The sequence below is a fragment of the Cinclus cinclus genome, chromosome 25 (assembly GCF_963662255.1).
Source record: "Cinclus cinclus chromosome 25, bCinCin1.1, whole genome shotgun sequence".
Taxonomy (NCBI): domain Eukaryota; kingdom Metazoa; phylum Chordata; class Aves; order Passeriformes; family Cinclidae; genus Cinclus; species Cinclus cinclus.
Genome location: NC_085070.1, coordinates 4044029 through 4067379, shown reverse-complemented (window position 1 = coordinate 4067379; position 23351 = coordinate 4044029). Strand labels below are relative to the sequence as shown.

Sequence of the window (23351 nt, the reverse complement as noted above, 5' to 3'; positions counted from 1 at the left end):
ATTGCTCAGTAAGAAAACCTCTCTGGTTGTTTGTCACCCTTCTAACGTGTTCCTGGTTGGGATTAACTGATCACGCAGAGCAAATATTTCATCATTCCATGAAGTGTGATTGATCAGCTCCGAGGCACATCCGTCCTCCCTGCTCCTATATCATGCCACAGGAACATTTTTCATTTGCTTTCTGCTCTTCTCCTGACCATCTATGCTGTTTTCTTGCTTTCTAAATTCTTTAAATTGCTGGCTGTGGCTTTGTTTCCTCAGTTGCACCTGCCTGGAGTAGGTACAAACCCAAGGGCAGCAGCAGGGTTGCGTTCCTGCTTTGCCCAGACGGGAATCAGGCACAGGCTCTCTTTATTTTTCCCCAGACAGGTTTTTTAAGTGTGTTTATATACACTTTCAAGATGAGTCACATTGTTACCTTCTGCACTGTCGAACCTCCGTGCAGAAGATGGCCTTTACCGGAGTTTGTATTTGGAAATGCCCGAGTGTTGAAGGCAAATATTTCTATTTATTCTAAATATTTCCTGTTGCTGCCTGCTGTTCTAGCAGGGAAATCGATGGTTTGTGTTGCCTGATAAGGTTTAGGAGGGTGTGCAGCCCTCAGGGTGAAAAGCCAGAGCTTTGTGGGAGCCAGGAAGTGGAATTTCGAGGTAATTTGGGATGTTTATGTCCACGCTGGCTGCTCTGCTCCTTTGTCGTCACAGAAGTGCTCCCTGGTGGTTTGCACCGCCGGGAGGACGGGGATATTTAATAAAGCTCTGCTCGGGATGCTGGGTCCGTGCAGCAGCACCGAATATTTAATAAAGCTCTGCTGGGATGCCGGGTCTGTGCAGCAGCACCGAATATTTAATAAAGCTCTGCTGGGATGCCAGGGCTGTGCAGCAGCACCGAATATTTAATAAAGCTCTGCTCGGGATGCTGGGTCCGTGCAGCAGCACCGAATATTTAATAAAGCTCTGCTGGGATGCCAGGGCTGTGCAGCAGCACCGAATATTTAATAAAGCTCTGCTCGGGATGCTGGGTCCGTGCAGCAGCACCAAATATTTAATAAAGCTCTGCTGGGATGCCGGGGCTGTGCAGCAGCACCGAATATTTAATAAAGCTCTGCTCGGGATGCTGGGTCCGTGCAGCAGCACCAAATATTTAATAAAGCTCTGCTGGGATGCCGGGGCTGTGCAGCAGCACCGAATATTTAATAAAGCTCTGCTGGGATGCCGGGGCTGTGCAGCAGCACCGAATATTTAATAAAGCTCTGCTGGGATGCCAGGGCTGTGCAGCAGCACCGAATATTTAATAAAGCTCTGCTGGGATGCCGGGGCTGTGCAGCAGCACCGAATATTTAATAAAGCTCTGCTCGGGATGCCGGGGCTGTGTAGCAGCGCAGGGAAGCCGTACCAGGGCGGCACAACAGATGGGTAAGGGCAGGAGAAGAGCAGAAATCCTGGAATTTCTCCTCGGTGACGGCAGCGAGGAGCAGCCGGGGTTAACCGGGTGATGTGGGACATCCTTAAAGCGGCAGCGGGAGCTTTTCTCCCCAGTGGGCAGCTCGGATGCCAGGGCCGGGCAGCGCGTTGCAAAGGCGGCTTTGTTCCAGCCATGCCAAGCCTTTACCAGAGCGGCGAATCTTTCTGTCAACTCCTTTGGAAGCCCTGAAATGCCTCGGAGCAGCAGCAGCGAGGGTCCCCGGTGGTTCCAAGGTGTTCCCCCCGGCAGAACTGCTGCGGGCTGCGGGGAGCTCGCAGAGGAGCCGGGAAGAGCCTCCCGGGAAGGGCGATGCGCTGGCAGGTGCCCGTGGAATCCTTTAACTCCTCGTTTGACATCTCCCAGGCAGGCAGGGACTCCTTCCTGTGTGTGTGTGTGTGTGTGTGTGTGTGTGTGTGTGCTGGGAGGTCAGGCAGTTCTTCAGGAACAAGGATGCCGGGCTGGGATGGGGATGCAGCGGGACCGGGCAATCTTGGGGTGGAAGGGATGCAGGGGGGGAAGGCTGGGGAAGGCTTAAGGTGGAGAAATATTCTGTTGTCATGGGAGCAGGGGCTGCGCTGGGCAGCTCTGTAGTGTTTTTGGTGAGTTTTGGGGTGAGCCCTGCAGATTGCAGGAATCTGGAAGAAGGGGCCCAGCAAAGTTAAGGAAGTCAGTGGGAGCAGGGATGAATCCAGTTGGGTTGGGATTGGAAAACAGAGGTGGCACAGGGCAAATCTGAAGGTAGAGGCTGGGCAGTGCTTTCTAGAAGGCTGCAGGAGGCTGGCATCTGCTTAGATAAATGGATTGGAACACTTGGGAGGAATGGAGAAGCTGGAATAACAGAATAACACAATGCAGAAGCACACACTGCACCAGCCAGTGCTGGAGAAAGAGATGGGACCGTGGACTGTTTTAGGACAATTAGGACAATTTCCCTTCCCTTTATGAACGAGCTGTGAGCTATTCCAGCTCAGTGCAGCAGGGAATGGGGAGCAGGGGGGTGGTGGTGGATGGGGCCTGTCTGTACCAGGAGGCTGCTGCAGCCCAGCCCCTGGCACGCTCTGCTGGTGTTCACTCTGCTCTCCCCGATGGCAGCTATTGAAGCTTTAGCCAGATGTCAGGGAACTCTCCCTTTGTGCAGAGCCTGCATAGGAGCAGCACGGCTGAGGGTTGCTGCTCAGTTCCTGGGAGCAGAGAGGGGGTGGCTGTCTCATATTCCCAGTGGCATCCCAAGAACTCATCTGTTTGTGCTGAGTTTGAGGTGAAATTTTGGTCCCTTCTGGCTGCCCCTGCAGCGTCCCTGGAAGGACAGTGGCATAACACTGAACTCTGTCCTGAGGGAAGAAAAGAAGGAGGCACTGCTGATGATTTCACCGGGACCTGTAATTAGTGTGAGCTGCTGTTGCTGTTATTTTTCTTTGAGTGTAGGGCAGCTTTCCCTGGTCAACCTGTTTTGTTTTTTTCCTTCATCCTCCCTAAAACTGGGAGCTGATCCTGCTGAGATGCACTCAGGTCTGTGTCTGCCTGATCTCCCCAGCCCTCAGCATGGTGCTATAACCCAATAAATGCAGGAGTTCTTTGATTAGTGCTCCATCTCAGAGACATCTGTTGGCGTTACTGATGTGCCTGTTAATCTTCATTTTCAAGCACACTGACTGCTGGATACATTATCTGTCAGTGCAGAGCAAGGGCTTCTGGGGCGAAATATGCACCAGTGCAGGAGAACAGAACATGCAATGGCTCCACAGGAAAAAACAAAACAAAACAAAACAAAACAAAATCAACAACAAAAACAAACAAACAAACAAACAAAAAAAAACCCAGATGGGTTTAGTACCAAGCAGAGGTTGACAGGGAACTTAAGGTGTGTGAGTGTCTTTGTAATGCTTGGTTAGAAATTCCAGACAGGGGATTTGTGGGTGAGCAGCTCAGCCAGCCTTTCCCACTGCATCATTCCAAGCTGGTGGCTTCTAGGTGGGATCTGCTACCTGTCCTTGATGCTGTGTGCTCTCCATTTATCCTGACAATTATCCTGCAGTGCTTATCCATCTTGGGATGGGATTCTCTTGGCCTCAACCTACAGGGAAAAGCTTACTCACTTTGTGGTACTCTTCCTCCTCATGTTCAGGGATCACATTGATTTAAAGGCCAGAACTGCATTAAACATCCTCATGGACATCACTGCTTGTGAACTGATGGCTGTGGTTCCTCAGGGATTCGGGGCAGTCCAGGGCAGTGGCTGGTGAGGAAACTGTCTAGACAGATTCTGGCCACGCCACAAATGCCTGTCCTGGCTGTGGAGGCTCCAGCTCTCACTCCAGCACTTGTTGATGCTGAGCCTTCCCTCCCATCCATCCCTGCACCTCTCCACGTGCTGATTGTCTGAGCGAGGTGTTGGGGACAACAGGTAGGGCTGTGTTTCCTGGGTGAGGTGGGACCTGCTGCTGGTGAATGTCTTTAATTCTCCGTGGTTCCTCTTGTGCAATTAAGGAGAGCTAATTAGCTCCTTTTAGTGCAGTCTCCTTGCAGAGGTAGCTGACCTCTTGTTAATCCTGGATTAAGTTCTTACTAAGAACTGGCTCTTTGTGTGTCCTAGTTAAGATGTTGACACTTTGTTCTCTCTCCCCTTGTTCTCCTCCTCCCCCTCTTCCTCCCCATGCCTGTGAGCACATGATTCCCTGCCTCCTCCAGCCCCCACTGCTGGAGGAATCCATGGACTCTGTGAAAATGCCACTGCCAACTCAGAAAGAGTTTTGCTTGGTCTGGCACCTGTCTAGGAGCCCATTTTGCACAAGGGAAAAGGGAGAGTGCTTCTCGTCGCTCGACAGGGTGGGAGTCCTGTGGGGTTTGAGGAGTAACACCCATGGGCTGAGCAGGAGTTATCAAACAGGACCAATGTCCCAGGCACAGAACTCTCCCTGTCCCTTGCTGTGCACTCAGGAGTCCACCCGTTCTTTCCTGAAGAGGGTGAATAGCAGAAAAGCAGCTGTGGAACGACCAAAAAGCAAATTAGACATGTGCAAAGTGCTAATTACCACCCGGTTACACTCTAGTGCTAATCCTGCTTGCACATCTTGAGGTTGTAGCACTGAGTTTTCCCTCAGGACAAGGTTTCACATTTCTAATTAGTCTTTTTCAAAGACAAGGTTGGAAATGCAATGAAAGTGTGTTCCTCTGGTTCAGTTCTGAACTCAGCTGGCAAGCAGAGATGTTGGGGAGCAGCTGCCCCAGTGGCTTTAGGTTTTCAAACCAGATCATATTAAAGGTGGGCAAAGAATTGTGGGGGGAAATGAGAAACCCTACGTGTCCTTGTTGTCTGGCATTCTGCAGACAGACTTTTAAAGGCTTCTTTTTGTTCTGCACGGCTGGTGTGGCTTACAGGGAGGGTAGGATTGCCTTGGCTGCCTGGAGAGTTGATCCCAGCCCCACCTGATGCTCTGCAGGCCTGGACATCCAGGCCCTGCTCTTGTGTCCCACGGATCTGTCATCAGCCCCGGGCTTTAATTACTCGGGCAGTGCCTCGTTTCCTCGGGCTGGGAGATGCAATATGCATGAGAGTGCTTGTGTTACAGGCAGCCCTGCAGCCCTGCAGGCACTGAAGGGGCAGTTTGGGGAAGGAGAAGGTGCTCCCTGCCTGGACACTGAAGGTGTCCAGGTGCGCCCAAAATTGGAGAATCCTCAGAGGGAGGGATCCCCAGATGCGACTCTGGTCCTCCTGCAGGGCTCGGTGGAGCTGTGGTGTCCAGGCTGAGGTGTGTGACCATGTCGTGCTCAGCAGGCAGATGCTCACGTTGTCCTTCACGCGTGGAATAAAGTCCTTGTCTTGAGTCCTGAACACCAGAATGGTGCAAGCAAAGCCAGCTGACATAAAATGCATTCTTGCAGCTCCTGAACGAGTCAGGAACTTGCAGCTTTATGTCCAGAAGAGCTTCCTTAAAGGCTCCTGAGGATCCTCTCTCAGAGCAGCATTATCTAACTTTGATCACCATGAAGGGAGCTGTCTTCAGTGCCAGGGATGGTGCTGCAGAAGTGTTAAAACTGTTCGTCCTTCCAAGAGTTTTGGGTGAAACTTTGCAGATCTGATGAAGTTTGTAAAGATTTTGAGGTGCTGTGTGGTTTTCCAAGTTCCCCATAACTTTGCCCCTTGCACACCATGCCAGATAAGCCTAAGAAGCTTTTCTCTACGTAAATCTTGCACTTCTACTTCCTTTTGGAAGCAGGACTTGTGTTTGATTCATCTTCTCTCCTGACAGTCTGAAGAGTGGGTTAGACTTAATCTCATGTCTGTCCTGCCACGCCATGAACTTCTTTGAGCCTTTATGTGCTCCAGATCTGAAGCATCCATTACATTGAATTTATCACATTTGGGTCAGTGTAACTCATGTGACTATTGGAAAATAGCATCTGTTCAAACCCTAATAATCATCCAGACTAAATATATCAAAATTTGTGGAGGCTAAGAATTAAGTTTTGAACTATTTTCTCGCTTTCTGGAAGAGAGAAAGCCACTGAAAGATCCATCGGCTGTAAAACAAAACGAGACCATTCAGTTATCTCATTCCAAGTCCTGCTGAATGCAAAGTGTGAGGCTTGAATGGATTCTGGTTTGAGGTACAGAACAGTGTTTGGGAGAACACAAACCCTTGCATAATCATAATGGTTGCCACAGATGGGTAATTGAGCTTTGAATTAGTTACAGTGGTTAGTTTTGTTTGCTTCTCAAAATAGGTTTCTCTTGTCTAGTCAGGGTTCATGCAGCTTCAGCTTTCAGCACTTCCAGCTGGTACCCAGTGGGACCAAACCTGGGTTCCAGGTGAGCATTTAAATCTTGCCATTCCTTGGCCTCCAGGCTGTGTTGAAGGGATTCAGTGCTGCTTCCTTTAGTGCTGGTTGCTCTTCTCTGAGTTTATCCAGATTATCCACTCACTGAACCTGGATGCAATCCTAGGCATGGTGTTTCACACCATCCTTGGTTCTGCCTCGGGCACATGGCATGGGAAAATTTGAATTTAAAATGTCATTTCCTTGAAATAAATTTCTAATTCTCCAGCCAGCAAACTTTGGGAAGCACTTGAAACAACACAACTGACATCAGGCTGATGGATGCAGTGAACTTATTAGAACAGTGGCACATGAACAGTGAATTCATGTGCACCTAGATAATCTCTGAGTGACATGAGGGTGGTGGTCCTGTTGTAGCATCCAGGAAAAGGTGGTGTTTTCAGTTTAAAATCCTGCATGGTGGTGCTGTTTTCAGTTTAAAATCCTGTTTTAATCAGCCTTTGAATCACAATGGTCTGAGCCTGCTGGAGCACCTCCTGCTCCCACTGATTTTGATTATAGTGACATGATGGATAATCAGCCTTTTGGGAAGATGCTCTTCTGGGAATTAGCACTCAAAGCTGAGACTGATTGGAAAGAGAAGAGAAAACACTCAACCCTGGGTATGGAAGGGGCAAAATGCAACAAAATAGGCAAAGGGCAGAGTGATCAGTATTTACAGCATCCAAGGAGCACTCCTTGTGATGTCAGTGGGCAGCAGTGTGGCCCTGAGGGGTCATTCACAGCATGCTGAGTCCAGTAATTCCGTGTAATTCCACACATGGACACTTGTGCCCAAATCAGGGTGTTAGTACAGTTACAGGTCAGTTTTACACTGTTTCCTTGCACACATAAGGCCTGATTTCATAGACTGGGAGGCAGAATGCAAGATGGGTGATTGTTTTGCTCTCTTACGATCCTTCAACCTATTTTTTATTGTACTAAGAGGGACCTATTGTCCCTCATTTATTGTATTGAGAGGGGCTGAAGTCCAGCTCCTTGTTCTGCAATAAAGATGTCTCCAAGCAGGTTTGGAGGGATACAGTGTTCTCAGAAGGAACACCACGTGAAAAAAAATGTAAACTTGATAATGTTTCTTTAAAAATCCCAGGCCTGTTTACACATGGATAAGAACGGCAAAAGAAAAAAAAAAAAAAACAAAAAAAAAGAAACCAAATTAGCTTCCTAGACATAGCTGGCTAAATTGAGTTGAGGTCACCTTAACTCTGAATGAGTGTTGTTTAATTCAGCTCCAATAATCCACGCGGTCACTTAATTAGGGTTTAATTTTCCTGGCTGTTCTTGCTTACACGCTTTGAAACTTTCTCCCAGCAGCTGGTGTGCGACAGGGAACACAAAACACAATGTTTCCAACCTGTCGGATTTGAACTCCGAGGTTTTTTTATATAATGGAAAGCGTTCGGGGTCTCGTTGGAGGGGAGATGCGAGCGGGGCGGGCAGGGCTGGGCGAGTTCTGTAAAAAGCTGTGCATGCAAGGACAAACACAACTCTTCCAACCTGTCGGATTTGAACTCCTAGTGTTGTTTTAAATCCTGAAAAGATTTTGGGGTTTCTCTGGCGGGGAGATGCGAGCGGGGCGGGCACGTTTTGTAAAGCGCTGCGCACTCAAGGACAAACACAACTCTTCCAACCTGTCGGATTTGAACTTGTAGGGTTTAAATCCTGAAAAGATTTTGGGGTTTCTTTGGAGGGGAGATGCGAGCAGGGCAGGCAGGGGTGGGTGCATTCTGTAAAGCGCTGCTCACTGAAGGACTAACACGGCTCTTCCAGCCTGTGGGACTCGAGCTGGTCAGGGATGTTTAAATGATTGAAAGGGTTTGGGGTCTGTCTGGCGGGGAGATGCGAGCGGGGCGGGCAGGGGTGGGTGCATTCTGTAAAGCGCTGCTCACTCAAGGACTAACACGGCTCTTCCAGCCTGTGGGACTCGAGCTGGTCAGGGATGTTTAAATGATTGAAAGGGTTTGGGGTCTGTCTGGCGGGGAGATGCGAGCGGGGCGGGCAGGGGTGGGTGCATTCTGTAAAGCGCTGCTCACTCAAGGACTAACACGGCTCTTCCAGCCTGTGGGACTCGAGCTGGTCAGGGATGTTTAAATGATTGAAAGGGTTTGGGGTCTGTCTGGCGGGGAGATGCGAGCGGGGCGGGCAGGGGTGGGTGCATTATGTAAAGCGCTGCGCACGCGTGTGCGCGGAGCCGTGCGAGCGCTGCGGCCGCACCGGGCAGCATCAGCGGGGGGACGGGCATGGGCACGGCCGGGGCCGGGGCAGCGTGTCCGGCCTGAGAGCCCCGGGGAAAGGCCGTGCCATGCTGCAGGAGGTGAGTATCCTCCCGGCTCGCCGCTCGCGAGTGCATGAATGAATGAAGCCCCGTGAATGCCGAGCGATCCCCGGTGAATTCCCAGCTGCTGCTGCTGCGCGCCGCTCCACGCTCCCGAATGGCTGCCAGGTTAGTGCTGTCGCTGTCCCCGCTCGCCGTCGCGCGTGTGGCACACGCGGGGCTCCCCCGTCGCTCTCCAGGCGGATCAAAGCCGGAGTCCATGTTGGTTGCTGCCGCTGCTGCTCCTCTCCGTTCGGGGGGCTGGGAAGCAGGCGGCGTGACATCATGGTGCAGAGATGCTTCGTTTTCTTCCCTCACCGCGGGCTGATCCCTTTTTTTTTGTTTTGTTTTGTTTTATTTTTTCCCCCTTTCCTTGTTGTCTCCCCCACTCACGTGCCCTGCCTCTCCTGCAGGGCGGAATTGCTAAAACAGCCTTTTCGATTGTTCAAAACAATGGGCAAATCTGATTATCTGATTGTTTGGGTCCTTTTTTTTTTTTTTCTTTTTCTTTTTTTTTTTCCTCCTCCCAGCTTTCATTCCCCTCACCCCTCCCCGTTTCCCTTTCACGCCCTGCTGTGTCCCCCATCCCCCATTCCCACGGGGACAGTTATTCCTGCCATAACATCTGGGTCCAGGCAAAGAGAGAGGCTGGAGGGGGTCGGAGTCGGATGCGTCACGGAGCTGCTGCAGGAATATGGTTGGATTTGTTTGTCCATGTGCTCCCTTGTCTCTACAAGGGTTCGTGGTTCCGCTCTGCCTTCCTCTTTCCCCGGTGTTTGTGTGTTTGCACTGATGGGGAGAGGCAGGATTTGGTTTGTGCTGCTTTTTCAGGCTGTGCTCCAGAGTCTATACAGGTGGTTTATATATATATGTATATATATATATATATATATATATATATTTTTTTTTTTTTAGTGAGGATTCATTGCACTGTGTTCATAGACAGGGAGAATCTGCTGAATGCCCTAAAAAAATCGCTTTTTCTTAGATTACTGGTGGCTGGCATTGTCCTGTGCATCATGGAAATGCTGCTTCAGAAAAGAGAATATATTCCTGTTCCCTTGCTCCATTAAATCCCATGCATGTGCAGGAGAAGCTGGTAGATTTAGGCTGGAGCTTGTGATTTTGACACAGTAGGATGGAAACTTCAGGTCAAATCTTCAGGATGTATTTTACAGCAATGCAATAACTTGGAATCCCCAGTATTGTCTTGGAGAAGCTCCCAGGTGATAAACAGGTGGATGAAACAAGAGAGAATCTGTTAAAGGGGGGGACGAGGTTGAGCCAGGTCCTTGGGACAAAGGGCAGTTTGTGACCCTTGCACTGAGGGGGTCTGGCCCTCTCTGTTTTTAACTTGGAGCTGGCCAGTGCTGCTGCATGGCTGGAGCAAAGCAGGGGGAATGCACAGAGGGTATCAAGGTATCAATCAGAAATTGTAGGGTTGTTATTTTCAGAAAGGTAAAGGGAGGAAACGTCAAGGGCTGAACAAAGGGAAATCGCTTTGATCCCAGCTTTGAAGATCACAACATCTTCCATTAACTTGTGACGGCTGCTGACGAGCTGTGGGAGTGAGTGGGAAGATGCAGAGCTCCAGCTTTGTCTCCTGCTCCTGCTGCACAATATCCCTGTCCACCCCCATGCTGGCTGTGAGGTGTGCTCAGAGCCTTCCTCAGGCACATGTTCAGCTGGGGAGTGTGAAACCTCTGCCACGTTCATCTGGGGTTGGTGAAACCCCTGCCATGTTCAACTGAGATTCATGAAACCTCTGCCACGTTCATTTGGGGTTGGTTAAACCCCTGCCACGTTCATTTGGGGTTCATGAAACCCCTGCCACGTTCATTTGGGGTTGGTTAAACCCCTGCCATGTACATTTGGGGTTCATGAAACCTCTGCCATGTTCATTTGGGGTTGCTGAAACCCCTGCCACATTCATTTGGGGTTCATGAAACCTCTTCCACGTTCATCTGGGGTTGGTGAAACCTCTTCCACGTTCATCTGGGGTTGGTGAAACCCCTGCCACGTTCATTTGGGGTTGCTGAAACCCCTGCCACATTCAGCTGAGGTTCATGAAACTCCTGCCACGTTCATTTGGGGTTCATGAAACCCCTGCCACATTCATTTGGGGTTCATGAAAACTCTGCCATGTTCATTTGGGGTTGCTGAAACCCCTGCCACATTCATTTGGGGTTGCTGAAACCCCTGCCACATTCATTTGGGGTTCACGAAACCCCTGCCACATTCAGCTGAGGTTCATGAAACTCCTGCCACGTTCATTTGGGGTTCATGAAACCCCTGCCACATTCATTTGGGGTTCATGAAAACTCTGCCATGTTCATTTGGGGTTGCTGAAACCCCTGCCATGTTCATTTGGGGTTGCTGAAACCCCTGCCACGTTCATTTGGGGTTCATGAAACCCCTGCCACATTCAGCTGAGGTTCATAAAACTCCTGCCACGTTCATTTTGGGTTGCTGAAACCCCTTCCAAGTCTGGGATGTGCTCAGGGGGACAATGCCCTGTCAGGAATAAAGTCCGTAAGGCCTTGCTGGAGTTACAGCAGGAGATGGGCAGCAGGGAAAAGTGCCTGAGCTCTTCTGGAGGGAATCTGGGAGTTGTATCACACCTACATCCCCACCCAAAAGTGGGCCCTGGGTATTTTTCACCAGCTCTGTTGCTTCATCTCACTCTCCCTTGAAATAAAGCACATATGACATCAGCACTGCATCCCCAAAGCATTGAAAAATTCTGATGTTAGCTTGGAAATGACGAGGATTAAAATAAACAGGCTTGGATTTACTTTAATTTTTATTTTTATCCTTTGAGCTGTCAGGCTTTCAAAACTTTCCTCACATCAAAGATGGCTTAGCAGTGTCTGTTGTTGTTTTGTTTATTTTTTAAACAAGGCTTGCGAGCTCTGCTCTGCCCAAGTTCCAGGCTTGGAGATGTTGATGGAAGCATCAGACATTGCAGTTCCTGCTGTTAATTACCAGAGCTATTGACTTTGTGGTGGGGAGGGGAGGAAAACAAAGCCTGGGTCTGTTCCTCCTTGGGAAGTGCAGCTGTGGAGTGGGTGACCTGCAGCTAACTGTGGTGGGGCTGTGTCTGTCACCTTCAGAGGGATGTGAAATTCTTATTTTGTGCTATTTCCCCTTTACTGCTTCCCAGATTTCTTTGTATTATCCATCATACTTTGTTTCATGTGGCTCGCCTTCCTTTGGAGCAGATGGAATGATAATAATTTGTGACGGAGGGAGGGGTTTAGGGTGTGATTTATAACCCATGGTGGTTCCCTGCACACTAGTGACCCTTTCCAAATTGTGAGTGGTGCGTTACTGGACTTTATTATTAAAATCTGTCTTGTTGTATTTCAGAAACATTTTCCAACTTTTCCTCAGGATTTTTGTGGTCACTCCAAGCAGGAAGGGCGAGGTTGCTTCCCAGGCAGCTGAGGGGGAGTTTCTGTGAGAGATGAGGCCGTTTGTGCATGGGTCTGTCTCCAGTGGTAACCAGGATCGGGTGATCCACGGGGACAGTGACATGGTTAATAATGCATCTGCCCATCCTCGCACTGCTGGCTCTGGGCAGAAGGCAAATTCCTTCCTAATGCTTGCAGTGATTTGCTAATCCTCTGAGGCATAATAATTGCATTAATTTTATCTCATGAATATGTAAACATGTGATTGGATGTCATGGGAGGACAGCATTCTGCGAAATGTCAAAATAGAGTAAATCTTAAACAAGGCTGGACTTCTGTGATAAAAAAAAAAACAAACAACATGCAGAAGGCAGACTTTTCATGAATCTTTTCAAAACACTTGTCATGAAGCACTTCTTGGTTTCTGCACAGCCCTGCAGGTGTCATTGCTTTTTTTGACTTATTGCTTTCTCTTTTGTCTCTCTTGCTGGGAGATGTAATAGAAATATAACATTTTGTAATTGCTTGTAGAGCAGTGGCGGGCCCAGGGAATTGCTCCAGGATCTGTGCAGGTTTTCATTCTTGGATTATCAATTCGAAGGGAGTGTAGGTTGGTGATCAAAAGTTGTTACCATCTGCTTGCTGTTTGGGAGACTGCATAATGAGCTTCTGAATCTCCTGGTTTTCCACTGATGTCAGACTGGATGGCAGAAAAGTATCTTTGTAGGCTCTAATGAACTCCTCTAATAGTTGTTTCTGAGGAGAATTAACTCTTTTCAGTGCTGCAGCCAGGCCTGAGGTGCCTTCTTGACCTTTCTGCTCTTTTCCAGGCTATCAGCACAGTTCTGAGTTGTCCTCGAGGATCTCCTCTGATCTTGTTCAGGAAAGAGTAGGCACAGGTTTGACTTTGCACAGCCCATACATTTCAGGCAGAGAGAGTTCAATCTGTGCTTCAATATGTGCATCTTTACTGGTTTGGGGACATACTGCTCAGCACTTCCAGAATTCAGCTCAAATTGCAGAACAAACCCCAATTCTGGGCCTGGAAGAACTCGTTACCAGGTCGGTGCTGCAGGGAGAAGTGAGTAATTGCAGGATGACTCTTGAAAAGTGAATTCTTTTGCGAACTGAGGGAAGACTTGGAGGCCTTTAAGCTTTCCAGATCAGGACTCCCTTGAGGAAATCCGAGGGGTTGAGAAATGCACTGCAGGGAAGGTGTCCCTGTTTTTTTGCTCCCTGAGAAGCTGCTGGTGGTCACAGCGAAGGTGCTGAGTGCTGTGTACCTGAGGCTGCTGCCTGTTTAGCTCACCTGCTCTACTTGCAAAATTCTTTGGTCCTTTTCCTACTTCTGGCTGAAGTCTTAATTCATATCCTGCAAGTGGCAGACCCAAAGGGATTTGCTGTGTTAATCTGTGACACAGGTTCTGTGATAATGCCCTTCCAGAGGTGGCTGCTGGCTCTTGGGGCACCTGTGATTTAGGAAAGAACTGCTTCAGGGTGCTTGTGGCAATCCCAGGGGTGTCTGTGGTTCAGGTCTGGTGGGATGGACAGACTTTGGGGTCACTTCAGGACTGCTTGGGTGTTACTCATGCAGAATTCATTTAACAGACTGCAGCAAAGTCATGCTTCTTGTTGAGTTTGCCATGAAAGCATTGCCAGGGGTTCCTTTATTGCTTTCAGAACACCAAACTTAACTTGTGGAACAGCTTTCCCAAAAGTGACTGCTTGGTGAAGCTGTGTTCATCACCCGGTTCAGATCCTTACAGGAAATACTTTGTTGGAGGAGGAGATTTGGCCTTTCTGGGTTTTGCCTGCTCTCTCAGGGCAGGGGATGACCAGGGGCTGGTCTGTGCCTTGCCAAATGTTCTTTTTCATCAGCTGAAGGAAAGCTTGTAGAATCCCAGAGTGGTTTGGGTTGGAAAGGCCCTTAAACATCAGTTGTCCCCTGGGCAGGGGCACCTTCCACTGTCCCAGGTTGTTCCAAGCCCCATCCTTGGAATTCCAGGGATGAAGCAGCCACAGCTTCCCTGTGCACCCTCTGCCAGGAGCTCCCCACCCTCACAGGGAAGAATTTCTTTCCTTTTTCCAACCTAAATTCCCCTCCTATCGGTCTGAATCTATTACTCCTTGTGCTATCCCTACAATTTCTGCTAAAGACCCTCTCCAGCTTCAAGAAACTGGCAGGCTGCAGATTCTTTACTACTGTGCTGCGGACACTGATGCTTTTCCTCCACATCTGAGCAGAGTTTGGCCCCTTCCCATCCACACCACGCTTGCTGATGGGATTGCCATGAGGTTTTTCCTTTAGGGACAGCAAGGACAAAAACCAAGGAGACAAACTCAGCCTTCTGTACTTTCAAATGCTGCATGCAGGGGTTTTCACCTCAGAGCAAAGGGGCTGCTGCTTAGGTGGGCTTGTTTGTGTTCTGTCCCTCACTTAATCTGTCTCATCCGCTGAAGGCTGCTCTGCAGGGGGATGTGAGGCCCTGAATGCACTCTGGGCAATTAGGTCCCTAAAGCGTTATTTATTACAATTATTTTTTTTTTTTTCAAAGTGGGTCAAGCCGTTTTGGCATTTCAGGCGTTGATTCCTGGTTCAATTGCAGACCTTGGTGGCCATGGCAACTGCAGAAAGCGTTCGTCATGGCTGTGCCTTGGGCTGGATTCAAACTGTGGGGAATGAGCAGGAGCAGGGAGGGCTTTGAGGGGCTCGGGGCAGGGGCAGCCCTGTGCTTTCTGTGCCCATCCTCGCTGTCACGGAGCTCAGTTAACAGACCCGTCATTTTCTCTGTCTGTCGAGTCCTTCATGTGAGAAATATTCAGCTTTTCCCAGCCATCAGAGAGAGGAGGGGAATTCAGCCCTCCTGGGTTTGATATTTGTGCCACTGACTTCAGGGAGAGCCAAAGAAGGAGCCCTTGATGTTATTTTTCTGCAAAGGTGTGAATCCACACACACCTAACGCAATATATGTGGATGGATTTAATTCTTTAAACTTTAAAAAACGAGCTTGGAAGACAGAATCTTCCCAAGGTTGTGCTTGGCAGAGCTGGCACCAAAAGCTGTGGCTATGGCAGTGTGAGCTGGACAAAAATAAAAGTGCTGGTGCTGCTCCTGTGCAGCTGCAACGCTGGGGCTTGCTGGGTTGTGACTGAAAAACCCACCTTGAGGAGCTTTGTATGACCATAAAAATACTAAAATAGCACCAAACTTTCCAGCATTTTTTATCTCGAGTTTCACCTGCGTGTGATGACGGCTGTGCCCTGGTTTTGAGCTGCTCATTCTGAGGTTTAATTTGAGCAACAGCAAAATCCCACAGCTGGAAACTGAAAGCAAACAGAGCCTGGACTGAATTTAGCTTGAACTTTACAGAGCTGCTCTAAACTCAAGCTCAAAGTGAAACTGTGAACTGACATGAACCGAAAATGAGGTGGAGGTTGTGCGTGGTAAACTCAGGTTTTGTAGAGCTGTAAAGGAAAAATGAGTGCATCTGTTCAGGCAGGTTTAACCCGGTGATGTGCTGGCCTGGGACAATGGATCCAAATTCTTGCCTTGTATTTTTGGGGGCTTCTCACATAAACGGCTTATGTTGCCTCAAGCATTGCTGGGGACCAACACAGCCTCAGAATTCAGAGGTTTTAACTAGAAGTCTGCTTTTTCTACTGTCCATAAAAATGGCAATTCAGAACCGTGTCTGTCTCTGAGACCGCTGCTGATAAGCTTGGAGTCACTAATCTCTGCTGGGCTGCTAAAATTGAGTTTAGCAAGAGAAGGAGCAGCAGGAGCACAAGGTGAAACACCCATTTTTACTGGATCAGCTGAAAACCTGTGAAGGAACCTGATGCTTTTAAATACTTCAATAAACTAAAAAATCCCTAATAATTTTACTTCATGTTATACCTAAACTGCTGCAGGCAGTGCTGCTGGGAGAATGGTCCAGATCATTTTTTGATTTGTCTTTTGCTTCAGTTGGTATTTGGGGGGGATTAAATCTTGAGTATTGCTACAGTTACTGCAGCACTGGTTTAGCATTCAGTATTCCTGTGCCTTGTGCAGGGAAAGGGAGGGCACAGGACAAGATGATGTGACAGTATTTTACTTGGGGATGTGCCATTGCTCCCTGTGAAGAACCCCAAGCCAAGGGGGAATTGCTCTGCCTGTCTTTGCCCTGGAGCTGCCTTGGGGTTTAGGTGATATTTGAACAGGTTTTTATTGGTCTGCATTTCTTATGCTACTGAGTAGAAATAGGTAACAGAACAGAGTTTAACTTAATCCACCTTCCTGCCTACAGAACATCTTGCAGACCCACTTTCCCAAGCCTGTTCATGATCTGCATGAAATTTCACACTTTATAGTGGTGCAAACATCTTCTCAGGGGCTCCTGTGAAGCTCCACGCTGCTGTTCCTGCCTGGTGCCAGCTCCTAGGAAATCTGATTCTGGCCCTGTTTGCATAAGCAGCTTGGCTGTGTGCTTCCTGCAGGCTCTTCAGGGAAAGTTTCATCACTTGTGTGTTGACACAAGCAGTGAGCAAATAAAGGATAATTTACAAGACCAGTTCATCCAAAACCAAAGCAACCCAAACCTGGTAACTGCTGGAGGAGTGGGTTACACTGGCTGCTCATACCTGACTAATGCTTGTAGAATGGTTTTGGCATCTCCAGAGGTAAGAGAAGATGGATATGGTTTTTATCTGGAAATTAATGAAACCTCAGGCACGTGTTCAGCTCCTAGATTTTCAGGATGGAAATGATCCATTTGGAGTACCTTGCTGTGCATCATTGTGATTGCTGTGTGCAATTTGACTTAAATCATAGCCCTTAAGAGTCTGATTGTCACAACTTCTTTCATTCAGTCCCTTGCAGTTGTAGCTCCTCCATCCTTTTCCTGCTGTCAGATGTTTGGTGCTGCTCATGAGATAACAGGGTCCTGAAGAAGTTACCACAGATCCAATCCTTGGATCAGCCTGCTCTGTAACCTGCAGGACCAGCTGGAAAAGCCTCGAGGATGTGTGGACTGGTCAGAAATAGATTTGACTCCTGAAGGAAATGAGTGATGGAGGGAAAAATGGGGGTAGTGTGTGTGGTATTTTGAAGAGTCTGGCAGGAAGGAGAGGCATCAAAAGAGAAGGAGCAGTGAGGAAATCTGAGTTTTCCTGTTCTGTATTAGTATGTTACTGGCTTGCTGATCTAGGTGCTGGGACATTTGCTGGGGAAAGAGGATGAGAAGTTCCAGTCCCCTCATAATTTCTGTAAAACTCTGAAAGTCCTTGTTTTTCCCATTGTGAAAGAGGAACTTGATTTATTTATTTATTTTAAATCACAAAGGCTTCTAGTTTACAGCAAACCATTTTCATGCCCAGGTCTAACTGGTGTGGGAAACGATGGCTCTGTACAGGAAATGTTGCATTGAATGCCATCGTGACTCCCCTCCCAGAGCCCCAGTGTTTCTGATCTCTTTGATGGGGTGTTTTCTGAAAGTTGTGACCCCTTTTCCGTGCATCCTATTGAGAAGAGCTGCGCTAATGAAGCAGGGGCACAGTGAGGCTGCACTGAGAACGCGCTGACACCTCTCTCGCTCTTGAATGCACGTTGGGTTTTTCTAAGCTCAGATCATCATTTGAAACTCCGGGAGCCCCCAGGAGTCGGGGAGCTCGTTCTCGTGGGCATTGCTCTGTGGTCTGAGGGATGGAAGGGTGGGTGGAGAAAGGCACCGCGGGCAGTTCCCCTGGCCCCGGTAAATGGGAACTGCCTGAACGCACTGGGGCGCGTTCGCTCGGGCAGCGGCTCTGCCCGCCGTGCCGCGGGGAGCCCCGTGGGTGCCGCACGGCTCGGGGTGCAGCTGTTGCACTTTGGGATGGTCTAACCCCGCTCTGTTGTCCCTTGCTGTCCCCTGCAGTACTGCCAGTAACTCCAACCGCAGCACGCCAGCCTGCTCCCCGATCCTGCGCAAACGCTCGCGCTCGCCCACGCCGCAGGACGCCCCTGGGGACGCCATGGTGGAGAAGGGCTCCGACCACTCCTCGGACAAGTCCCCGTCCACGCCGGAGCAGGGCGTCCAGCGCAGCTGCTCCTCCCAGTCCGGCCGCAGCGGGGCCAAGAACTCCAAGGTGAGGGCGAGCAGAGGGCTCCGGGCACCGCGCGTCCGCTGTGCTGGACGTGTGCTGCGCTGGCTCTGTCCTCTGCCTTCTCTTCTCTGTCCGACTTCCCTCCCTCTCCCCCCGTCGTACTCCTGAGGGTTCTCCGAACTCGGAGTCCTTTGCCTGGGTGAGACTTGAGCGCAGCTCTGAGTCTACAACTTTCTGTAGTCAAGGTCCTGTTCCTTGGGAGGTTCCGTGGTTTTTGAGAAAGACCTTGAAAATCAGCTGCAATTACTTTTTATCGCATGGATCATGAAGGGGCATGAAATAAATAAAGTTTACCCTGTGAAGGGCCTGTGCGTTTCCCCCGTCCTATCCCAGCCCTCTGAGATCAGTTCAAATTGCACAGAATCATTCTTTCCACGGCTGCAGTGTTATCACTGGCTTGCCCAAGGTAGCTGATATTTTCCCCAGGAAGGTTTTGTGACCTTGGATCATATTAGAAAAGCCTTGTCTTCGCCGTGCAGGGGAAGAGGGTTTCAGGTTTGGCTCTAGGTTTTTGTGTGAGCAGTGGGACCTGGTGCAACACACACGAAAGCCTGGGGTGCCAGACAAACCTTTGATTACAGCCCTGGTATCAGTGATGTGTTAGCTGTCAGGAGCACTTGTGTTTGCCCAGAGTTTTGAAGTGAGATGTTTCAGCCTGAATAATTTCACAGGCAGAACTCTGATGGCTTGTATAAAATGAATTGTTAGATCTTCATTTATTGCTGGATTGTGTCACAGACAAGAAATCTTCACCCCCTCCCCTTTGTGGTCACTCAGCAGAGGGAACAGGACTCGGTGGCCCACATTCTGATCTCTCACCACTACGGGAGGAGTCTGGGAGTTCAGAGGAGGGGGGAAAAGGGCTTTTCAAGCTGAATCACTGGCATTCTGAGGTTGCCCTTGAGGTCAGCCTGGCTTCCTGTGCACACAGTGACCTACAAACCCCGTCCCAGGGCTGGGTGACACCCTCAGCACGGGGTTGGCAGCACGGTGATCCCAAAAGGAAGCCGTGGGACGGGAGGCAGGCAGGATGCAGGGCATGCTGTGCTCGGAGCCACGCTGGGGATGCTCTCAGGGAAATGGGCTCCTTGGGAAGGGGGAACCACAGAGAGGAGCTGCATTGCCCTGGCCCTCAAAATGCTGTGAATTAAGGGCACGGGAGTGAGATTTTTACCAACACGGTGACACTAAAGCTTAACTTTAATTCGTGGTGCTTTCCACAAGGAAGAAGGGGTACAATGCTCTCTGTTGGGTGTGTGGGTTTTCCTTCTCTTGATCTTGAGGTAATTTTTCTTCTTTCCCTAATTTCTCTCTTTTCATTCCTGCATGCTTTCTCTCCGATTAAGTCACACAAGCGCCTCTCCAAAGTAAGCCTTCTTTTTTCTCCTCTGTCCCCCACTGTAGAGCTGTCTCACCACTCAGGAACCCTCCCCGTGGTGCTGAGTGCTGACCCCAGTCAGGCATTCTCCTGCTGTGGCTGTGAGAATGTCAGCAAGAGCTCAGCCCCGTGCCTGTAGCTGGAAGCTGGGTTCACTGACATCACTGGGATCTTGCTGATATTTGCTCACACAGACTGAGAACTGGCCTGGTCATCACACCCCTTCAGCTGCTCCCAAATCATTTCTGCCTTTAAGTTCTGCTTTCTCCTCTCCCTTGAAGTGAGCTGCTGTCTTTGCCAGGGAGAAATCCTCTGGAGTTGAACAGAACCATGATCCTTTCTCTTTCCCGTCTTCTTCCTCCATGATCTCAGAAATGAGTTGTTCTCCATGACTTCTTCCCTGCTTTTCATGATGAATAGCATTTTTGTGGCCAGTGATCTCAGCTTACTGCCCTTGCACGCTCTCCTGTGTGATGTAAATATTAAAGATCAGTGATTTCAAATGGACCCAGCTTGAACCTGGTAGAACAGACCTGTGCCAAATGAATTGTGAGAATTCATGGGCTCACTCTGAGAGGTGATAAGTGGAAGATCTCTCTGTGGGTGCTTGAATTGGAGATAAGATCATTTGGGATTTGATCTCACACCTCTTTGCTACCCTCAGAAGGGTGGAAAATCAGAAACACAGGTGGGATGTTGTTGGAGAAAGTGCCAGGCTGTTGGCATTTCCACTTTATGAAAGCAGAATGGCTTGGATGGCTTCACAAAAATCCACAAAATTCCTGTCTTGGCCTTTCCCCAGTGGATGCCTCAGGTTTCCTTCTAGGCAAGTTGTCAGAGAGCAACGCTGGCTCACTGTCTTCCCTTGGTCGTGGTCCCTGTGACCAGCCTGACCTTGCATGATTTGCTGGTGTCCGCTGGAAGCTTCTTGACGTCTTTTTTTTAGACAGATTGTCTTGTGCTTGGTATCTGTAGCTGGGATAACTGCAGAGGAGCACTGTGGGACTAAAGTCTCAAGGTGAGGTATGAAGGAAGTGCTGTGGAAGGTCTGGAGTAGCAGAGTCCTGACAGGATTGCTGGTGAGTAGAGGTGTGTGGGCCAGGACAGGCTGTGGTAAGCTGGAGCAGCAGAGGGTTTCAGGAGAGGGATTGGTGGGAAGAAGCCTGGAACAGAGGGGTGTCCGTGTAAAATGTGTGTGCAGTGGTGCTGGGAGGTGCCTGCAGCCAGCCCCTGCTTCTCTGAGAGGGAAAATCCCAACCACTGTGAGGCAGCTGGAGAGACTGGAGGGAAGTGGAGCCCAGATGAGTCCAGAGGGAAGGGGATCCCAGGCAGGACCCCCTGCCAGAGCCTCCTGCCCCTCTCACACTGAATATTCTGAGGTGGATCCATGAAGATCATCAGATGTGCAGCCTGGAGCTCTGTTCTGTGCTCCACAAGCTGCTCCCTCTGGCACAAATGAAGATTTTTCAGGCATTAAACCCCCTGCTTCTCCCCACGCAGATGATTCTGTTGTCTGCTCATACAGAGAGAGGTTAGGAACAAAAAAACCCAAAAAACTCGAGGGCAATTTTAAACTCTCCTTTCTCAGCCTCTTCTCCTCTCCCCACCTATCTCCTGCAGGCAGAATGGTTTGGTTTCCCAACCTGTCTGGCTAATGAGGTGGGACAGCTTGAGCCCATGAGTTTGCTGCTGTGTTGGTACAATTGCTGACAGATCTGCTGGAGTTCCCTGCCCTCTTTTGTCTGTGCTGTTCTGTCGTGCTGCAGCTCTGCCATCAGAGGGAGTGCTCCACCAGGAGTTTTTAAGCACTGGAGTTGCATCCCGAGGGAATCTTTCCCAGAGCTCTCTTTGCCCCCCCTGACCCCACCACTGTGCCAAGGTCTGAGTCAGCCTTAGGCTTTTCTGGGGCAGCTTTCCAAACTCAGGAAAAACCCATCTCTTTGCTAGTAGCCAACAATAAAATATGTATTTTTTAACTATTCTGCTCTTGCCCGATGGTAAAAGTGGTTTCCTTCAGATTCTTCCCAATGTCTGTAGCTAATGGTGAATGCTGAAGATTAACATTAAGTTAGGGGGAAAAATAAGAATTTTGGTGCAGGTCCTGGGGGTTGTGGACAGCTTGGGTTGGGAGGGATCTCAGGAGATCTCTCACCCAAACCCCTGCTCAAAGCAAGGTTAAATCAGCTTGGTCTAAACCCTTGTCCAGCCACATTTTGCAGCCCTCCAAGGCTGGAGATTCCCCAGCCTGGCCAGGCCCCTGCTCCAGTGCTTAACCACTCTTGTGAACAGGCTTCTTCCCCCTCCCCAAATAGAATTTTCCCTACTGCAGCTTATGACTGTTGCACTTTGTCCTTCCAGTGTGCCACGATGGGAAGAGTTTGGCTGTGTCTTCTCATTCACCCCTCCCACTGGTAGGAGTGGGTAGGGTAAACCCCCTTTAGATAGTAGGCAATGGAATTCTGGTAATTTGGGGCTGGAGTGAGGGTTTGGGGAATCAATTCCATCAGTTTCCTTGAGTTATGGCCATTTAGAAGCCACGTGGGCAGTGTGGCTCTTGCAAGTGCACAGATCAGGAGAGGGGGCTCTGGAATCTGTTCTGAGCTCTGGTTCTGTGCCTCTGCTTCCCCAGGTGTGAAAGGGATTTAGGGATGCTCCCAGAGCCCTGTGGCATGCCATTCACCTGGCAAAAAATTTCTGTTCCCCTGGGAGCAGCAAGGCGTGAGTTGTGATGCTGCTGCCAGTGATGCTGAGAGCTAGAAACTCTGTTTGGAGTTATCAGGGTGAAGTTTATGTGCCCTGTGTCCCCTGCAGAGCTGTGCCCTTCCCTAGCAATGCACGCAGATGGGAGCTCGCTACATCACCACTATTTAGAGACAGCAATTAAAAACTTAGAGAAAATATTCCATTTTTCGCATTCCTCCAAAGCTCTTCCTGGTTCCAGCCCCCTGGTAACCACGAGCTCTGCTCTGTGCTCCTGTAGCATCATCTCTGCAAACCAGTCCCATCTTCTCCCTGTCTGTGTGCGGCCCCCTCCTTCTGTTACTATTTATTTTCTCTTTTCAGTTCTAATGCTTATGGTTTCTTTTTCCAGTATGACAGACTTAACCTGCTCAAAGTAAGAATTTGTTTTTCCTTTTTCTTTCTTCTCCCCCCCCCCTCCATTTTACTGTCTCTTGATTTTCACAGTTCACATCTCCCTCTCAGTGAGTTTAAGGAAAAAAAAAGATAAAATAGAGGAGAGGTTTAAGGGCTGAAGTTGTTTGGATTTTGGACAAGTTGTTGAACTTGTTGGAGGCAAAAGATGAGGCTTGAGTGTTGGTATAATTAAGGATGCTGGTAAAATTACGGATATCAGTGTAATTGTGGATGTCAGTATAAAATTTTGTGTGGAAGAGCTTAAGGAAGAACTCATAGAACTCCTTTATAGAGGACCCTTGATTTGGGGAAATTCAAATGTGAGGAGGGGAAAAAAATACTTCCTGCAATGAATGCAGCAGGGGGGGAGTGAAATCCTGTTGGGCTGTGCTGCCACCACAGCACGGGCACCCTGATTGGGAAGGCACAGTGACAGCAGTGCCTCTGCTGTGTGTGTGCCAATTATAGTTTGATTATGGGGGCTTTTTTTTTTTTTCCCCAGGAATTTCTGAGTTACGCCTTTTGCTCATTAAGGCAGACAGATGGCAAAACAAATCTGCAGGAAAATCACTCCATCTCAGGCCCTGTGCTCCTGAGGACAAGGTGCTGTGTGCATGGTTGGGATTAATTACCCTGGTTCTTTTTTTAGTGTAGACTGGGTTGCATAAGGCTTTTTTCCACGTCC

At 49.2% G+C, this 23351-nt stretch overlaps 1 protein-coding gene across 6 annotated transcripts in view; it reads left to right on the top strand.

Annotated features, from left to right (window-relative positions):
* GRAMD1B (GRAM domain containing 1B) overlaps positions 1–23351 on the top strand; it is a 91343-nt gene that overhangs the window by 42363 nt on the left and 25629 nt on the right. For 3 of the 6 annotated variants that reach the window (XM_062508602.1, XM_062508606.1, XM_062508605.1), the window contains exon 3: positions 17925–18135. In XM_062508602.1, coding sequence (XP_062364586.1) covers positions 17925–18135 — 211 coding nt within the window. Of the gene's footprint in view, positions 1–17924; positions 18136–19499; positions 19521–22622; positions 22647–23351 lie in introns of those variants that run through there. The other 3 variants (XM_062508604.1, XM_062508603.1, XM_062508607.1) reach the window with 3 other exon arrangements.